Consider the following 19,248-nt stretch of genomic DNA (forward strand, 5'->3'; position numbering starts at 1 on the left):
TGATAATTTCACTGTAAGGGGAATAAATGACTCCGACAGATTGGTATGACATTGTTTTTATTGGTGCATGGTTCTGTCTTTGCACATATTAAATAACACAAAAAAGTAAATCTATTTAAACTGTTCTGTAGTTGCAATTTCTTCTCAAGCACATTAAATGGAAAAAAAAACTGATGTGTCTGTGAATAATTCAAAACACTTTATTTTACGTCTTGCAGTTTTAAATAGGTCATTAATAAAATAAATTTTGTTTCTGACATGTTACTTATTTCTGCATTGACTTAATACTGTCAGAAAAATAAGAGGGACAATGAGCATGGTACACTGTCCAGTTTTTGTATAGGCTGAATAGAGTGTGGTATAGAGCTAAAACTGCCTCTGAAAATATGTGCTGCTACATTTTGTCTGAGATAAGCTAAAACACATGCACTAAGCTCTTTACAATGAAGGAGAGAAACCTGCTATGCAGACACGTCTGTATCTCTCCTGGTAAATGCCAAGAAATGTTAATTTACAATTTTTTTTTACGATTTATTTATTCCAGTGATGCTGAATACTTCTAAATCCCAATTTTGCAGTATACTAGATATGGGAATGGTGGGAATATGCTGAAGTCATTGTTTAACATGCTAGCCTAAACAGCTCTCAACAGGGACACCACAGTATTTATCTTGTCAGTACACCTAAACTGGAACACGCAAACATTCATATCAGTTTTCTTATGGGGTGACATTAGTTACAATGCCAGCGAGTCAATGCAGCAGTGTTGCTGTGAGGGCCCTAGCTGTACTTGCATTTACAGATTCGGAGCTAACATCCATACGAGGGCAGAAAAGCATTGGGGTTGAACATACACACATGCACGCACATTGTGTTTTAACATAGGAACACTTCTTTTTTTAACCTTTATGTTACACTTACTGCCCAGTTGACTCCATAATCATCTTTGGCGAGTCCACTTGGTCACACGGTGCAGCAGAGTTCGGCCCATGGGTTGGCATTGCGTCGTGAGGCATCACTCTCAAGCGTGCTGGCAAAACAGCTGCCAGCTCTGGCAGTGACGAAGTTCTCCTTAGTAGCGGCTGCGTATCCTTTGTGACGGTCATTTCGGTTGCTTGTAAATCGGTGCCTGGGTTTTCCGAAGTTGAAACGATGAAAGTAGGGCGTCTCGGGCCACGTGACTGCGGTGGCTTTGCGGCTTCAAGCAGTGGTTCAACCCAAGCTTTAGCACTGGTGTCTGCCATTGGTGCATCACTGCAAGACTGTGCAGAGTCTTTTTTAGCAGTCACTTTCTCGGGTGACCGTTCATTTGACTCCAGGCCTGGGATGTTGGTGCCATGGTTGAGATGTCGATACTTGGCTGCAGTGTGCAGCATGCAGCGGACCTTTGTTCGTGAAGTTGCGCAAGAGCATGCCCCCGCACACTGGCAGCGTGCCTGAGACTTGGGACTTGCCTGATCCCTTGCTGGACTAGAGAGGCTGCTGCAATTAGACTCAGCACTAGTTGTGGGTGCACGCCGGTCAAAGAGAGTGTGCACACTGCTGCTTCCACTGCCGCTGCTGTGTGCTGCTGGAACCGAGCCGTTCCTGTGGCGGGACGGCTGGCCACGACTAGAAGGCTCACAACGCAAGCCCAACTGCTTAGGATCGACGGATGTCGACTTATGCCTGCGCTGGGGACCACGCTCAAAGACGGTCACAGGGGGCAGGATCACTCTGAGCAGATGGGTTGCCTTGGATGAGGAGGATGACCGTCGCCGGTCGCTGGAAGCAGCTCCACTTCCCTGGCGGGAGGGGCGTTGCAACTCATCTGGGATATAGGCTGCATTCTCGACTCCTCCTCCCAGGCGATGAGAGGAGGCACTCGCGCTTGCACTGTGGTGGCTGGGATTGGGATTTGAGCTGACAGGTGCCGCAGAACGAGCTTCAATAATTGCACTGTAGGCTGGAGGGGGTGGCATGTAGAATTTGATCACATCTTCGTAGGACGGTGGAGGATCGTAAAGAGGAGGCTCATTGAGGCCAAACGGGTGCCTCCCTTGACCAACAGAGCCTGCGTCACTGTCTGGAAAAAAAAAAAAATGTGCTGGGCATTAGATTTTCTGCTTTTTTCTTTTTCAGAAGACAAGAGTAGAGACAAATGTAAAATTTTATCGTTGGGTAACTGCTGTATGGCATACAGTAAATACAGCATGCCATAAGCCCAGTCTGCACTCGTGTTTGTTGCTGCCTTTGTTGCTGTTACAGTTACAATGCAAAAACCTTTTATTTTAGGCTAAAATTCACCCCTGAAGAATATACACCAGGTGCAGATTATAAGTTTGTGGTGCCAGTTATCCGCTAGTTGCAAGCTGGATTTACTAATTGAATTGGTTGTATTATAGGCCTTATCAAAATGAGGTTGAAGGGTGTTCCGTACTGTGCAGTAGGCTGTGCTTATAGCTGAGGAAAGCGTTGAGGATTAAGCTCTCCCCACAGCCCAGAAAAACTGGTTTTTCTACGGGTCATGAGAAAGTCTATAAATGCATCACCAAATCAAATTTTGTTGCACTTGTGCATGATTTGATGACAAATGCAGGTATGCATGTGGACAACATAAGTTAAAGTAACATTCCCCTTTGCCTGCCATGTTCCAAAGGCTGCTGGCTTTTTTATAAAAAAAGAAAAAACATGCTGTATGTTCATCACATATCCTCCACAGCAAAAAACTGTAAGGCTCGCAAGAAGGAATCTCAACTACAAAAACTGTGCAGTTTCACATGACTAAAAATAGGTAGAGTCTATTGCATTGCTTGCTCTAATATCTGCTTTTCCCAATTACTTCTTTCCCAATTGCCTCTAGAACACCAGCAACTGCTCAGTGCCTTTCCATCTTCACATGTGCTTGGAAATCTCCACATTTTACTTTCTTCTCCATTTTAGACCTGCCAGTTCCCTCAGCTCAACCATTGTAGTTCCAGTTATGGCAGTGAAAGAGTAAAGGAGGCCACAATATTACTGGAAAACGTTGGTTTGGATGTATTGATCGCACGAGCAGCCTATGCATGCATATTGCCACATTGCATAAACTTTGGCTTTGGTAGAAACAAGGTCCCTTAACACAGTCTTGCAAGGAGCAACATAATGTAAAAAACGTGCAATATAAGGATCATAAGAAAGAGAATTGCTTGGTTTAGGTACTTCAGATTGTGCTGCTACTAGTCCATGATTTGTGCATTTATTACTTGCACATTAAAGACTCCTAATATTCTGTGGTGAAAAATTTTGTAGTCCATGAATTGCAAGCAAAGAATCGACAGCATTCCATAGAAAACATCAAAGAATGCTTTAAAACATGCCTCTCATTATATCCGGAACCATGGCATGCACATGGTGCATTTTTTTTTTCTGCTGTTCACATTAGTGAACTGACTTTCGCTGATAGAAGAAGCCAGCTTATTAAGGTTTTGAGGGATCACTGGGCAAATGCAAAGGAGATCATGGCAGTGGTCATAGAAAGAAGGTGGTGCAAGTTGTTAAGAGAAGGCGCTGAAAAAGAAAGCAGCACCTGTAGATGTGACCAAGTGTAATAAACGTGTTTTCAGCCAAGCAATCCCTCCGGTGCAGCATCCATACATATTACCAGATGGAATAAACACATTTTCAATCGAGCAATTTTCCAAATGTACTACCTCTGCATGCTGTCTGTGAAGGGAACCTACCAACGTCCGCACTGATGGTTCGCAGGGCATCCCTGCCCACCACTTCGAGCCTGCGCTGTTTATGCAGCTTGACCAGGATCATAACTGTGGTGAGAACAAACATGCCCAGTCCTGCAAGGCTGGTGATTAGGATGAGAGTGTTGGTTCCAGCAGCAGCTGAGCTTTCTTGCTTGGGGAAGTAGTAGTTTGGGGTAAGGCTGCGCCACCAGTTGCTGTCCCTAGGTGGCAGGTGGCCTCCCGAACCAGGAACCGCTGTTATCGAAAGCACACGCAAAAGAAGCATCAGTGACACACCTGCTGTAGCATTAGCCATGACGCTTCCAGCTGCGCAATTACTATGAAAATCAATACAATCGACGAAAACAGTGCATTTGCTCAGTTTATGAGAAGTTCAACTCAATAGCAAAGGCTGAAATATGAGGAGCACGTGGGCACCAAGAATCAATGAGAATTGAAATGTAGTTTGCAAAGAAAAAAAACCTTGCAAGCACTCCCAAGACTATTTTCAGAAATCTAACATGCAACACCTAGTTATATTGTTAATTGGCAAGCACAGCTCTACCAGTAGAAAGCAAAAATTTGTTTTAATCACTAATAAATAGAATGCTCAGGCTGAGAAAAAAGCCAAAGCTAAACTCCAAGTGACTTTTTACCACACAGAAATGCATTACTATAGTAACGGAAAAGAAAAATGCAGTCTGAAATAGAAATAAAGTGTGTTGGATTTTCCAAAACAGGAACGAACCGAAAAGCCTAACCGTAAGACATCTGCCAACTGTTTGCTAAAGATCCTTACAGGCCTCGTACTTCTGAAGAATTTGTTGTGGTTAATCAAGGGCAGAACTGACTTAACGGTATCATTAAAGGCCAGCTACATATTTTACATATTTTTCAACCATTTCTCTTGGGTGCTGCTAGTTTTGGAAAGTTTGATCACCAAGTGTTACTGCTAGTGTTGTGGACAACAGTGTTGGCTTGGTTGACTGACTTGAGCAGCTGTGGTCAGAAAGTTGGTTTGAGAGTGTACTGAGGCAATTGTAAGGATCTTGTTCGCCATTGCTCTTGGTAGGCTAGAACGGCTATGTGCACAGATTAGCTCAATTATGCCAGTAGCCTTTCTTTCATGTTGTGCCACTTTGTTCCTTGCACAGGCCTATACTGTAACTGAAATTTAATGACCTTTTGTTGCTTTTGCATGGTAGCTAATGTTAGACTTCCACATACAGTGTCCATTTATCAGTATGCAATAGTCGAATGCTGAACCAGATTTGCTTGCACTGCATCCATGAGAAACTGAACAGATGTACTCAGACTGCTCAGTTTTTCTGGAATATAGCTTGAAAGAGCTCATTAAAAGCGGCAGTTGTTTCATATGCGGTATTAGTTGCTTTTTTTTTTCTTTTTTGACATCTGATAGTTGCAAGAAAGTGGTGCAAAGACAGAAATGAGAACAGCAGTGCTGACCTGCTGCTGAGGATTTGTTTCTTGCTGTGGTTGATAACATCACATGAAAGGGTAGAAAACATAATGTAGAAAGGTTACGAGCCAGCGAGTTGTCTAGCATTATACACATTTCTTATGTTAATAGTTGTAGAGCTCGCATTTTTAACAGGATGGTTTAAAGATTGTGGACAGGTAAATTCAATTTGCAGCCTTTGCAACCAGAAATAATCAGTGTTGTTATTGTTAAAGCGTAAAATAAGCTTTTAACTACCATCAGGGCTTTAGCTGCAACATCAAATACAAATTGATACACAAGGACCATCTGTATAAGTAATACTTTACTGCTAAGCTTATGGGTACAAACTTCATTCTAATTACTATCTTTATTTAATATAGTGCTCTAGAAAGGCACGACGACAAGCATCACACCGGCAGAACGAGAATTTTTGCCATCATTTGCAGAAGAGTTCAGCATGCACATCCTCACTAGCCCTCTGTTAATCTAATACTTGATAACAAAACTGCTTTTTGAGGACTAATCATAGGAGCACGTACACTGCTCCATCGTTAACCACTAGTGTCTTACTTCTTGATATTTTGTTTACTTTTTATCATGCCCATTATATATTTTTTAACCATTTTTCTTGGGTGCTGCTAGTTTTGGAAAGTTTGATCACAAAGTGTTACTGCTAGTGTTGTGGTCAACAGTGTTGGCTTGGTTGACTGGCTTGAGCAGCTGTGGTCAGAAAGTTGGTATGAGAGTGTACTGAGGCAATTGTAAGGACCTTGTTTCAACAAACTGCCGTCGTTCCAGCTATGCTTTGTACAAAGCACTGGATAGAGCTAGATATTGCGGGTCAGTGATCATATTTCGATCCAGTCTTTCTTGCATCTGCTGCTGGCATCGTAAGTATTGTGCCAACTAGCTCTACGAAATGTGCATATGCTTGAATGTGCATACCATAGCAAGCAGACTCGTCTGAGCCATCACCACAGTGGTTGAATCCATCGCAGTGCAGAATCGACTTAATGCACCTTCCATTTCCGCACTCAAAATCCCCCGAAGATTGGCACTGTAATGCTGAAAAAAAAAAAAAAGGAAGGAAGGAAGGAAACGTTGTATTAGTTGCCAAATTTTGCTGTGCATGCATTACATTGCTGCCAGTTAATTTTGTAAAATTGAATTACTAAAAGGTGGCTGTGGTTGCGCTTTTAACAAAAAGAGGTGTTTTCATACGGGAGGTACTTACTTTCATAACTAAATATTGAGTAAACAATGGCCAAGCGTGACTTGTTGCTGAAGCTGCCCTGGAGTCGTATGTAGAAACCAACGTTAGCTGATATAATGTACTCTTGGCCCTGTGGTGTCTTGTGACTTTGGTGACCTGCCAGGGACTCGAGCAAGAAAGACACAGACGTAAGGCCCTGTCGAATCTCCAGGCTTGATTCGGGACCTGCAATTGAAATGGGAGTCAAGTGGTGAAACTGTCTCACTGAAACAAAAGTGAGGCAGTGTCTCAAAACTTATGCTTATTCTGAGCTTTACAGCTTGAGCACAGCTCTGCACTCTAGTTTGCAGGGACGTCTCAATGGGTGGCAAAAAATATGATGTACCTCAAGATTCATCATTAGACAGGTATGGAAGAGTAAATCAACCAAAATATTTTTTTATTCATACTAAGAAATAGCACACACTGAGGAGAAAGACCATACTGCGGCGGCAGTGCAGGGGTGCTCCAAGCAATTAATAAACAATGCCAAATACCATGGTTTTCAGTATTTTAGCATGGGGCAGTTTGTTTACATACAAAAAAATGATGCAAAACAGTGTGTATGTTTTTGCATTATGAATATGACCAGCAGGAATAAAGATATTCAGTCTTTGTAATTTTTTGTAATTTGTTATAACCTCAAATTGCAAATTTTTCTACCAGGAATTTCTTTGTAGTTCATAGAAGACTAGTCATTGTGTTTTCTGTGATCACTTTCTACACGTGTCACTTATGAACATTATTGTGCCAAAGCAGAAAGAGGAAGTTCCAGGGTAGTGAGCCTGTGCATCGAAATGCTGGTTTCTTAAAAATGGCGTGGTTGCAACCATACTCTTAGTGAAGGTGACACAGAGACATACTGCTACAAAAGCAGCCTGCCAACTGCTGTTCTAGATGCAGTTAGGCCAGTGTTTCAGTGTTTATTATCGCAAAGCCTTCTACTGTTTCCACGGCCGGACAGTGAGAATAATTAGCTAATCTGGTACAGCTGTCCTAAACGAACATTCGTTGGAAGTGACACAATGAAAATTACCTCCTGCAATGTTGTGACATGCTAAAATGATGGAAATAATGCACAAAGTGCTGCTTTAAAAACACTTGGCATCCAACCAGGTGTATCCTGTGAAGTTGTTCTCAACCAACGTGACAAGAAGCATGTCAAAAGAAATCAGTTTAGAAGCTCCTCAAAAAGTAAGGAAAGTCAAAGAAGCAAAATAAATATGCAAAAAGGCTTCGGGGAAGATGCCAACAAAGTCCTCATGTCCATGCATCCTGCTGGGGCATTCTGAACTGTCGTAGTGTAAGTGCAACAGGTGAGATCAGAGCTTCCACCAGCCTCAATGTGACATTTCTATGGCCAAATGCAACTGAGACAATAAATGAAGCAAATTAGAAAATAGCCTTTAGTCGATTTTCTCAGCTTTCAAATTTTCTGCGAATGCTATCACTCTTTCGTTAAGCATTTCATGACGGATCAAAATAGAATGATTTTATTGATTGCGCATGAATCCCGACACGTTCCTGGATGCAGTTAACTACTCAGTTCTTTTTATATATATCTGCAACAGGTTTTGAAAATTACCCAGGTCACTCGGACGAATTGGGGGGCAATGAATGCGGCGGCCCACGCCGCGGTTGCCTTGGCAGGTGGGATGTCCACATTTACTTTTCCACCCCCCTTGCTTCATCCTTACTCGACATTGGGCGGGCAACACATCCCTTCTCTTGCCTTTATGCACTATAAACGGATCAGTCTTCGCAGCCTCAGTCAGCATCGCATGCAGGTGGCCACACCACACCCACCTTTTACACGTAAGACCCATCTCACCCGAAGTCAAGAAGTCTTCTTGAATAAGCTCATCGCACATGCGGCTTACATGCCACATTTTATGGTCCGCTGGCATTAGTATACAGAGGAAATGATTATGTGCCCCCACTGTACAACTCTTAACGCGCGGTGGCATATCTCATATACTCTGGGATTGCCGCTCCGAAATCAAATCCTACCGCCTGAACTACCGTTCCCTTCTAAGAACTAACGCAAACACAAATGATATTTGCCAAGTATGGCTCCCTTAGTGGTCTGGTCAGAGCAATATGATTTGAGTGACGACCTGTGCAAACAATGAAGATTCTGCCTACTCCCCTTTACCCCCATCCATGGCCATGAGCCTTCCTATTCAATAAAGGATGTTCAAATCAAATCAATCACCTTTGCAAGAAAGGTTTTTAAATAAATGTGCATACTGGAGTTTACTGGGTGGGCATCAACAAAGAGAGCTTGTAGCATTACCGTAAAAACCCGCGTATAATACGAACCCGAATATAATACGAGGTGAAATTCTGGAGACGCGAAATGGAAAAAAAAGTTTTTACCGCATATAATACGAGAGAGAAAAAACAAGACATTTATTGAAATCGGACCTCACACTTCAATCACTTTCATCTTCAGCAGCGCTTTCCTCGGAAATTTCTTTGTCGGACAAATCATCCCACAGGTACTCATCTTCTGTGCCATCGAGGGCGTTTGAGATGCCGCACTTCTTAAACGAACGGCGCACAAGCTCCTCTGGGATGCTTGCCCACGCGTCCACAATCCATTTGCACAGCGTGGCTGGCGATGCTCGCTTCAGCCGCCCGGCCGGCGTCACTGCAGGCTCACCTGACCGCATCCATTCCGCGTAGCATCGCTTGACTGCGTCCTTGAAGGGTTTGTTGACACAAACGTCGAGAGGCTGAAGTTGTGAGGTCATCCCACCCGGAATCACAACAAGTTCTGTGCGGCAGTCGCTTAGCAGCCTCTTCACCGAGTCGGCCAAATGGCAACGAAACGCGTCCAGCACGAGGATGGATGGAAAAGACAACAGTGCACCGGGCCGTTTGCACCACACTGACTTCACCCAGTCGAGGACAAGATCCTCGTTCATCCAACCTTTTTCATGGCATCTCACGATGACATTCTTCGGCAGCTCCTCACCTTTCGGCATTGTCTTGCGCTTGAAGATGACTTAGGGCGGGAGCTTGCGGCCGTCTGCCGTGCACGATAGCATGACTGTAACCCGCGTCTTCTCGTTTCCAGTAGACCGGATACAAACTTGTTTAGAGCCCTTCTCATGGACGGTGAGGGGCGATGGCATGTCTAGGTAAACCGGCGTCTGGTCAGCATTGCCTATTTGCCCCAGCTGAAAGTTTTTGGTCTTTCGCAAAGAAATCACGTGGCGCTGAAAAGCCACCAGCAGCTCTTCGAAGGATTCGGGCGGCTTTTGTGAAATCGAGGTTCGCCGGCGTAGCGAGAATCCAGCACGGCACATATAGCGATGTATCCAGTGCTTGCTTGCTTTGAAGGCGGAGCTCGGAATTCCCTTTTCCCTTGCAAGCTCCCTAGCTTTTGCCTGCATAAGCTCTACGCTCACAGCTAGATGCGATGCTCGCTGTTCTCGTACGAACTCCGTCAGAGCGAGTTCAATTTCCGGGAATGCGCCATTCTTTGGCCCGCGAAAGCTTCTTCGCATTCCCTTGCACGCGAAAAGGGCTTCTTTCTGTCGTCGCCATCCGCGAATGCTTCCCTCGGTGACGCCAAACTGCCTCCCGGCCGCACTGTTGCCGATGTTTTCAGCAACTAAAATCACCTTTCTCTTAAAAGCAGCCGAGTACTGTTTCCGAGACCCTGGCATCTTGCTCGTTCACTTAAAGAAAAAAGCGTGCACTTTTTCGCGAACCGTGGTTTGCACGAGAGCACATGCGCTGATGCTGTGCGCACTCGACGACCCAACAACGAAGAGACGACACCTCGACGTCGTGACCACTGCGGGGTGCGGCCACGTTAGGGCAACGAAGCCAAGCCGTAGCCGCACATCGATAACAAAGCCAAGCCGTAGCCACGCGGCAACAACGAAACCAAAACTTCTCGCAAAACTTTGACATTTTGGTTGGGATCCGCAAATAATACGAGGCGAAAATTTGGAACGCTGAAAGTTGGAAAAAAAACTCGTATTATACGCGGGTTTTTACGGTAATTGCTCAGAACAGGGCTTTGTGAGCACGTTGAAGCAAAAGATGAGCACTTTCTCCTCAATTATTCCTCAATAGGATCAATCAGCAACTATATTAGCTAGCTTAAAATGAAATGGAGTTCTGAAACCTGCATAAAATGTTACATATTTGTTCCTAACATGGTTATATTATGAGAGCAGTTTTAACTGCCACATTTTCCCTTAAGCTTTCCGCAAGTATACAATCTGCCTGAGGTTCTTGAATGGTCTAGATCGAAAACGGCTGCTAATATGACCTTGCAAAAACAAAGATGAAGTGAGGCCTTTGGTCAGTAGCTATTCTAGACTGAAATTACTTTGCTTGAATCATCACTAGTGGAGGAGAGGCCAAGCATTGTTATGACAAATCTAATGAATTAGTTGTTTTGCTTTAGCAGCAGCCTATTTTTCTACAGAGACCAATTCTAGGCTGTTTGATTTTAACGCTTTGACTGTTTTTGCCGTACGGGTACTGCAGCTGCATTCCGTACCACAGCGTTTTTGCCGTTGGGGTACTGCGCTGAGCGCATACTAGCGTGTAAATAAATTTAACATTGGAGGTGAATTTTTTATTGCCTTACCCATTTCTTCAAACTGGGCCACTCGCACAGAAATATGTGTTTCGTAAGTATAACTTGTACCAGGACGGAGAAGCCAGATGCAGTCAAAGTTGCGTGTGTAACCAGGATTTGCCATGTTCATCATAGTAATTGCACCACCAAGGTCTTCCACCACACCGCCGCAGTCTGAAACAAGCAAAAGCATCTTTTACGTTATTTCATCCTTAGCAGGTTAAAAAGCAGTTAAGAAAAGAAAGCTTAAAAAATAGGAATATAAGACTGGCGGCAGAAATAAGGCAAGGAAAAACGAACGAAATGAGTTCGTTCATGCATTTTGGTGGCTGTCAACAGATTTTTTTTTTTTTTTTTTTGTGAACATAATATAGGAGTGTTCTGGCGAGCTCCCTTTAACATGTTGAGTAAAATAATGCAATCTGCATTATACATTCTTTCCCCTGATATTGAATAAATGGCCTCCAGCTTTGCCCTAAGGAGGCACCAATGAGTAACCTCATGTAACGCCTTATACAGCTTGTACCCAGGAGTGTTGAATCCAATCTCATATTCACTGCAAGCTATAACTATGACACCTCTGACCTTTTATTGTGCTATGCACTGTTAGTACGGTCACAAGGTAATCTAGCTAAATTTTCTTTTAGTAAAAATATTTTGTTTTCAAAATATACACATATTTTGTTTGAATAAAATCTAATGAATAGGTAACATTGTTTTAATGGTGCTGTGTTAGTATTTTACATTGCAAGCTTATATGGCAAGGGTGTAATTAAAATTTTATTACTGCTTCAAGTGGCATCTTTGCTTTGATGACATTTTTCTTTATCGCTTTTTATTGTTAATATTAACACCTTGCTCACTTTTCTAAGTTGTAATGTTGCATCATGATTTTCAATGTCAGCGGGCTGTACTGGGCACTTCTAGTTCTGCAAGAGTTGACATCGGCTGGTCACATTTGGGCTCTGAAAAGCTCGCATGGAAGGTACTATTTCTGTCTACCTTTTTTTTCTCTTTTTTTTTTTTTTGCACCACCACTAAATCATGAACGCGGCAGAGATGTGTCATTAAGTGCTCCAGCTTTTGCTGTTGGGAAATGTTCGTAAGGATAAAAATAAAGATGCACAAATTACCTGTTGACGGTTTATTGAACCAGTACTTTTCGGGATCTGCAAGTGAAGAGAGATAGCAATCAAAACCTGCACAGCATTCATTACCTGGGATGACACACTATAGTACTAGTAGCCAAGTTCTAGCAGCAAAGTCAACAGTATATCATGGAGTATTTTACAACAGTATATCTCAAGCGAGCACAAACTGGCAATTAAGGCTTTTCACATAAAGAATTACCTGTAGCAGTATATACCATCCATTAATGTTTGCAAAGTAATTTTTAAAATGCTCAACTGCTTTTTTGCTTCACGCAAGCCAAAATGTATAATTAACTTTTGTGTTTTTCCAACCACTGCGAGCCAGGCTGGCAAAAGCAAACAAGAAACAAGCATACAAGGAACTCAATTCCAAGCTAAATATTCTGCACACATCTTCATTCACCACAAGTGGTTATGTTATGTGTGGCTACGTAGGTATTAATATAACACCTTAAAATTTCAAATGGAGTTAATCTTTTTTATTAACTTTGTAACCGGAGCATTAGAAGCAGTTATGGCACTCTGTTCGAGGCACACATATATGCAGCAGGGACATTATACTATTTGCGAGTTGACCAATATGAAGCCAAGCCCTGGGAACAACTGGTGCACTTTGTAAATGCAAGGTTGACATAGCAATTTTGGAGGCTGCCTTACGCAAATAGACTTGAGAAATTTGTGCATGAGCATTTAATCAAAAGATTTAGAGACACCAGATTTGTATTATTACGTCCATGGAATGATGCGTCACACATTACTAAACATGAATACGTAGTCATGTGGATTGAACGAAAAAGCAGTAAATAATTCACATGTACTACAAGAAAATTTTTCTCCAAGCAGTTTCGGTTTCAGTTCCAACCACTGAACAAGGACTGAGATGTCATTGACATGCTGAGGTCATGTGAGGTGTAAAATAACTACAGCATAGTCGCTTCTTTTTCATATTAATTCCTACCAGTTCCAATGCATGCCTGCTCATATGTTAAATTAAAAATGAATAAGCAGGAATTATATCCCAGTTCTTTTTGTCTCAAGTGACCGATATGCGTCTATGACATCACAGCCGTCGCTCAGCAGCTGGAACTGAAACTGAAGCTACAAAAGAAAAAGAATGCACTATATATAGCTGGCGTAGATGAAATCTGTGTAGTGAATCGTGTACGGTGCTGTCTTGTACACTGTTTCAAAGAGCATAGTGTGCATCAAAAATTAGGGGAGAAGCGGAGGGGAAATGAGGCACCTAAGAACACAGGCAACAGCCAACTCAAAGGAAAGCATAGGGGATACTTTAATATGCTGGTCAATAGGAAGCAACAGTGTATAGAAGAAAAATTCCAAGGGGGGGGAGGGGGACTTAAGCCTCCTTACATGCGGCAATGCAAAAGCATATTTCTCTCCGGTTGCTAGTCTGGTTGTGTGCCTGTGTTTACACTTCTAATGCGTTGCGTTGTGCACGGAGCTCCGCCAACACCTGGCGTGTGTTCAGACATGTCTGGGCATGCAGTGCTGCCATCTATTTTGATCTGTTATGGCATCAGACAATGTAAGACCGTGACTGACTAATTAAATCATAATTATCGTGATTAATTATCAGTGATTGATTTCATTATTATTGATCTCTGGATGATTGACAGGTAGATGCAAAGGTCTTTTCCAAGCTCACACTTTCTGGTCACACAAAGCATGAGGCAAGAAAGGCTTTCGTCTTAAAAAACAACCACATGCCGCTGGTGAAATCTGAACTCACAAACTTCGAAATTTTGCGTATGGGGCTCTACCGACTGAGCTACGGTGATGGCTGTTCAATCCTATACTTTCTCATGTATTTATGTTTTGTGCAACCTATCCCTGAGAGCGTTCGCCAGCGCCACCCTCCTCCATAGCGGCAGATGTGTAATGTCCTGTGTTACCTAACAAGGAGGGTGGGAGCTGTGTAGCGTCAAAGCTGTCAGATTCGAAGCCCTCGTTAAGTTAGTCACCAAACAAATACAGGAGAAAAAAGGTGCTTGTTATGAGATATACACAAGAAGGCAGCCAACAGCCACTGACATAAAGGAAAACATAGGGGATTATTGATAAAAAGGAAGAATAGTTGGATCCCACTGAAGTCATGTGGACATTTTTTTCTTCCACTTTCTAATCAATTATCTCCTTGATTACATTATTACTTCCCACTGGTCAACACACATGCAAAAAGAGAAAGAAATCCCCTATGCTTTCCTGTGTCTCAGTAGCTGTTGGCTTCCTTCTGTGCTACGGAAGAATGCATAATAAATTAGTAAATATGTACCACCCCGTAGAATTTGCCTCCACTAAGTAAATAATATATAATGGAATTTCATGTAGTTTCATACTTTTCTGCTATTGTATTGTTTTAGTTCACTGCAACACCTACGCTAGTCTCGTGCAGAAGCCAGGATGACAGTGGGCGACTAAACAGTAGCACCTCAGGGATCTCGCGCACCTTACGTTTGGTCTCTGCCCTAATTACTGCGGCCGCGAATGCTCACATGGACTTGACAGCAGCTTTGCGCCTCTTCCTGCTTGTGCACCCTAGCCGCTTATTTACACGCCACGCCCTTAGCCCAAGCTTCTCCAAGGCGTTGTTCCTCCATGCGACTGACAGTTCTCACTCGCATATTGCAACCCAGGGGCTAGCAGCAAAATTTCAGTGCTCACCAACAGTAAGTTTCCCAAGCCAACAGCAACACCCTAATAGAGCCTAGCAATGGAAGCTAGCAATTTTGAGGAAAGTCGGAGCGATGTTGCGACGCTATAGCCATAGGACATTTGTAAAGCATTTGAAAAATTCTTATAGTCGCAAAGTTTAAGCATCCCCGAAAAGCAGACTTAACAGACCTAATACAGAAATAAGACAATGATAAAATAAATGTACACAAGCTAAGGATATCGTCTTGAGGACTTTTGGCTATGATGCACGGAAAAGGTTCTGAGGATGCCCTGTTTGCGATGACAATGTTCGTACCACTTGCAGACATCCTCAGGCAGTTTGACATTGGATGCACAAGCCATAGAGTTTTCTTCTGCCTCTGCAATGGGTATTGACCGAACACATTGTCATCTGCAACCACACATAGGCCGGGAACCCTTCTAACACTCAAAACACGCTGCGATAAAACTTAATGTGTCTCTTTAAACAGTCTGCAGCTTGCCTCACATGAGTAAGTTTTACTTTGAATCAATAGGAGATTAAAAAATGCAGCCACCACCGATAGGCATTGAAATGCAAGAGCATTCATTAGCTGTTATGTTTGAATGATTAAAGTATGTTTTCTAAATATGACACCATGTATGTTTTGTCATATTCTTTATTCATTTTTTGCATCCATGTGCTTTGTGACGTCAGTGCACGTTAAAGATCCCCAGATGGCCGAAATTATTCTGGAGCCCTCCACTACGGCACCTCCTTCTTTGACTCCCACCTCCTTCCCTTACGGCATGGTTCAGGTGTCCACCGAGAAGTGTGACAGATACATGTGCCTTTCTTTAACAATTTATCGCTACGACCCCTAGAAGTTACGCCCCCATTATGGTTTCAATGACCAGGGGTCTTTGGTAAGACTCCCTCACGCACTTTAAAGCTTCACTTGACTAGCAATTTTGTATGCAATAGCCCGACAAACCTTTTAACACGCCTGAGTCACTTTGAGACATTGAACCTAACAAACCGAACCTTTCAACACTAATGTGAACCTCGGGTGACCAGTGATTAGACCACAATTTTAAACCAAATGGTCCCCCCCCACCCCGTGGTCTAATATTGACCCTCATTCAAGCGGAGTATATAGCGGAATGACAGCACAGAAGAAAATCAGCTAACATGCAGGCCTCCAGGTGGCGACAGCGATCATGTGTTTTCCGAAGTAGTCCGCCATCTTGGATTGCAAATCCGAAACTATGCCGCCCTTTTGGAATACGACATATTTTCATGTGGTTCCAAAGCAAATCGCCATCTTGGAATATGACGTATACGTCGTCACGTGATCATGAAACTATGCCGCCATCTTAGATTATGACGCAGATGTCACGTGGATTGTAATGATTGCTGCCATTTTGAATCGTGACGTAATCACATAATTACTGAACTATGCCGCCACCTTGGTTTATGACGTAAGCATCACGTGTTCTCTAATAATGGCCGCCATCTTGAATGACACCACGTAATCTACGGTGACACCAATCTTGCATGACACCGCGTGACATATGGTAGCCTCCATCTTGGATGGAACCACGTGACACAGATGACCGCCACCTTGTGTGGCACCACGTGACATAGGGCGGACGCCATCTTGGATCGCTAAGGTGGCAAACCACTATGGTGAACACTGCTTCAGACTTGAAATCCTAACTTAATTCTAACTTAAGCCCTTGATAGTCCCGTGATACATCCACCATATTTAATTTGGAGCCGCTGACAGACCAACAGAAATTGCAAATGTGAGAAGAGCTTACGCTCTCAAAATTTTTCATATCATCCGTTTGCTTTCTCTAAAGGCCCGGGGCGCTTCCTAGTCGAAAGAGCGCTCGCCATCACCTCCCGATGGGCGTCACGCGTGCACCTCCATAGCAGCGTTTACATGGATCCGACAGGAGAGAGTTGAGTTATCAGGGTGAAAACCGGTTACTGGGTTCATGTAAATGCTGTCAGGTTGAATCAGGGTGCAGTGGGACCTCGCGCATGGAGAGGAAGATCCGAACAATCGCTGGTCTCCCCTTCCATGAAGAATCGAATCGCACGACCTTCACGAGCCGCCAGTGTAAGAAAACGAAAACCGGAATCGGGTGCAGTCTATTAGTTATTCGGCTCGACGCGAGGCGCCACCGTAGTCGCCGCTCGTCTAAACGCTTGTCGGGTCTGGTTCATGTAAACCTGGTAGAATTGTAGGGCCGAGTCCAATCAACTCGACCCCGTTGTTGGGTCCATGTAAACAGAGCTCATATCCATCATTCTGTTCTGGCTCGCTCAACCTCTTGCCCCGACTTAAAAACTTTCAAGACAAAAAAAAATGGGCAAAGGATAGTTGAAAAGGCTTCGAGCAGTGAACAAAATGAACAGAAGACGCAGGGGGAGCTCAAGGTGCGCGTGTGAGCACGAGCGCAGACTCCATTAACAGCATTGACATGGACCCAACGCTGTCAGGTTGGGTCGAGAAATCAAGTCGAGCAACTCTGGCGTAGGGGGTGGTTTGACTGGACTCGACCCCGCAGGAAGCATGTAAACACTGTCGGGTTGAGTCGGAGCACAGTAAGAGAGGAGGGCATTGCGGAAGATGCTAAAGATGCGCAGGAGAAAAACCGGAACCGTGTGCCGTTTGCTAGTTCTTTACCTCGATGTGAGGTGCCGCCATAATCGCCGCTCGTCCCCGAGTCGGTTATGCGCTCATCTGGTCGGGTTCGTGTAAACCCGGTAAGGTCGAATCCACTCAACTCAACTCCCCAACTCGACTCTCCGCTGTCGGGTCCATGTAAATGGACAGGAGTGGGTCGAGTTGAGTATCGCGTCAAAAACCGGTTATAGGTAAAGCCCCTCAATAAACTAAAAGTAGCGCCATCTCCTCTCTCCTCCTCCGGCGGCGCCGCTCCTCCTCTCGCATTTCGACCGTGGCTCCACCTACGGGGTGCGCGACTAGCGCGCGCTCTCCGGAGCAGGCGCCCTTCACAGCCGTCTCGATCAGCGCCGCGCGCGCGCCGATCGAGGCGGCCGTGCGCCGGGTCTCACCAGGGCCTTGCATTTTGTCGCAATGTGTTCAGGTTAAAATATTACTCACTGCTGAAACATAATTACCGAATGTTGACAGGGATTTCCCGCCAGAATAGTTTCAGCTGTGAGTGTCATACACCACATATACGCGATTTCGGCGTTGGTTCAACTCGCCGTCATCTCCGTGTGTCCGTAGTTCGTCACATTTGGCCACTCAGCGGCATGCTTTATAAAATTTGTAACTAGGCGGCGGACAGGAACAATTTTGGAACAGTCTGTGTATGGTTTCTTTGCAGCGTTCACTGGATTGCGAGCTGCCGGTAAACTTGAGAAGTGTGGCAGCAGCTGTCTTCCATGTATTTTCAACTTCAGCTGCAGATCAAATTAACTATAGGCGCCGGAAGCTAGAGTCTGTGTGGAGTCTTTGCAGCGTTGATTGATTTGTGAGCTACCGGTAAACTTGGGGAGGGAGGTAACAGTTATTTTTTTTATATTTGGCGTTGAGACGGTGCCGTGTTCAGCTGCCATGGTGTGTCACCATACGTACACGATTTTGGCGTCGATTTAACTCGCCTTCACCTCCTTGAGTCCGTCAGCCGTTGACAAAAGTGCGCAACATGCTTGAAAAAAAATTAACTAGGCTGCGGAAGCTGCAGTCTGTGTGGTTTCTTTGCAGGTTGGACTGAATTGTAAGCTACTGTGAAACTTGAGAAGCGTGGTAGCAGTTTTTTTTTATATTTTGCGCTGAAACGGTTCCGTTTTCAACTGTCAGTGCGTAACACCATTTGTACGCGATGTCTGCGTTGGTTGAACTCGCCTTCACCACCGTGCTTCTATCAGCCGCCGGCCAAAGAGCGCAACATGCTTGAAAAAAAAATTAAATAGCCAGCGGGAACGATTTAGTAGCAGTCCGCGTGGCAGCAAAGCACACGGCGATATGTGCCGCGCGCGCGCCGCCCGCCCCGCTGGAAAGGAGGAAGCTGCACGCCCAGCAAAAAAAAAAAGCGCGCGCGCGCACGTGACGGCGCTCGGCCAATGAGAGGGTCGAACAACGAAGGAGAGCGCAGGAGAGGAGGCGGGCGGCAAACTTCACATGTTGGCGCTACTTTTAGTCTATTGAGGGGCTTTAGTTATAGGAGCCCTATTTTACATGGATACAACAGCGGGGATCGAGTTGAGTGGACTAGACCCTACCGAGTTTACATGAACTCAGCCCGACAAGTGGCGGTTATGGCGTCACCTCGCATTGGAGCGAAGAACTAGCAGACGGCACCCGGTTCCGGTTTTTCCCCACACATCTCTAGCGTTTTGTTCGCCTCTCCCACTGTGCCTCGACTCAACTCGACAGCGTTTA

The 19,248-nt window shown here is 44.4% G+C and overlaps 1 protein-coding gene across 1 annotated transcript in view; it reads right to left on the minus strand.

The window, feature by feature from the left end:
• Nucleotides 1-40: 40 nt before the first annotated feature.
• Culd (CUB and LDLa domain) overlaps nt 41-19,248 on the minus strand; it is a gene marked incomplete in the record, with an annotated part of 148,476 nt that continues 129,268 nt past the window's right edge. The window contains 6 exon segments of the mRNA XM_084589058.1: nt 41-2,065; nt 3,702-3,953; nt 6,106-6,225; nt 6,395-6,598; nt 11,028-11,192; nt 12,152-12,187. Of these exon segments, the coding sequence (XP_084445184.1) occupies nt 918-2,065; nt 3,702-3,953; nt 6,106-6,225; nt 6,395-6,598; nt 11,028-11,192; nt 12,152-12,187 (1,925 nt within the window).

Source organism: Amblyomma maculatum, chromosome 1 (assembly GCF_055883805.1).
Source record: "Amblyomma maculatum isolate TAMU_Amacu chromosome 1, ASM5588380v1, whole genome shotgun sequence".
Lineage (NCBI taxonomy): Eukaryota > Metazoa > Arthropoda > Arachnida > Ixodida > Ixodidae > Amblyomma > Amblyomma maculatum.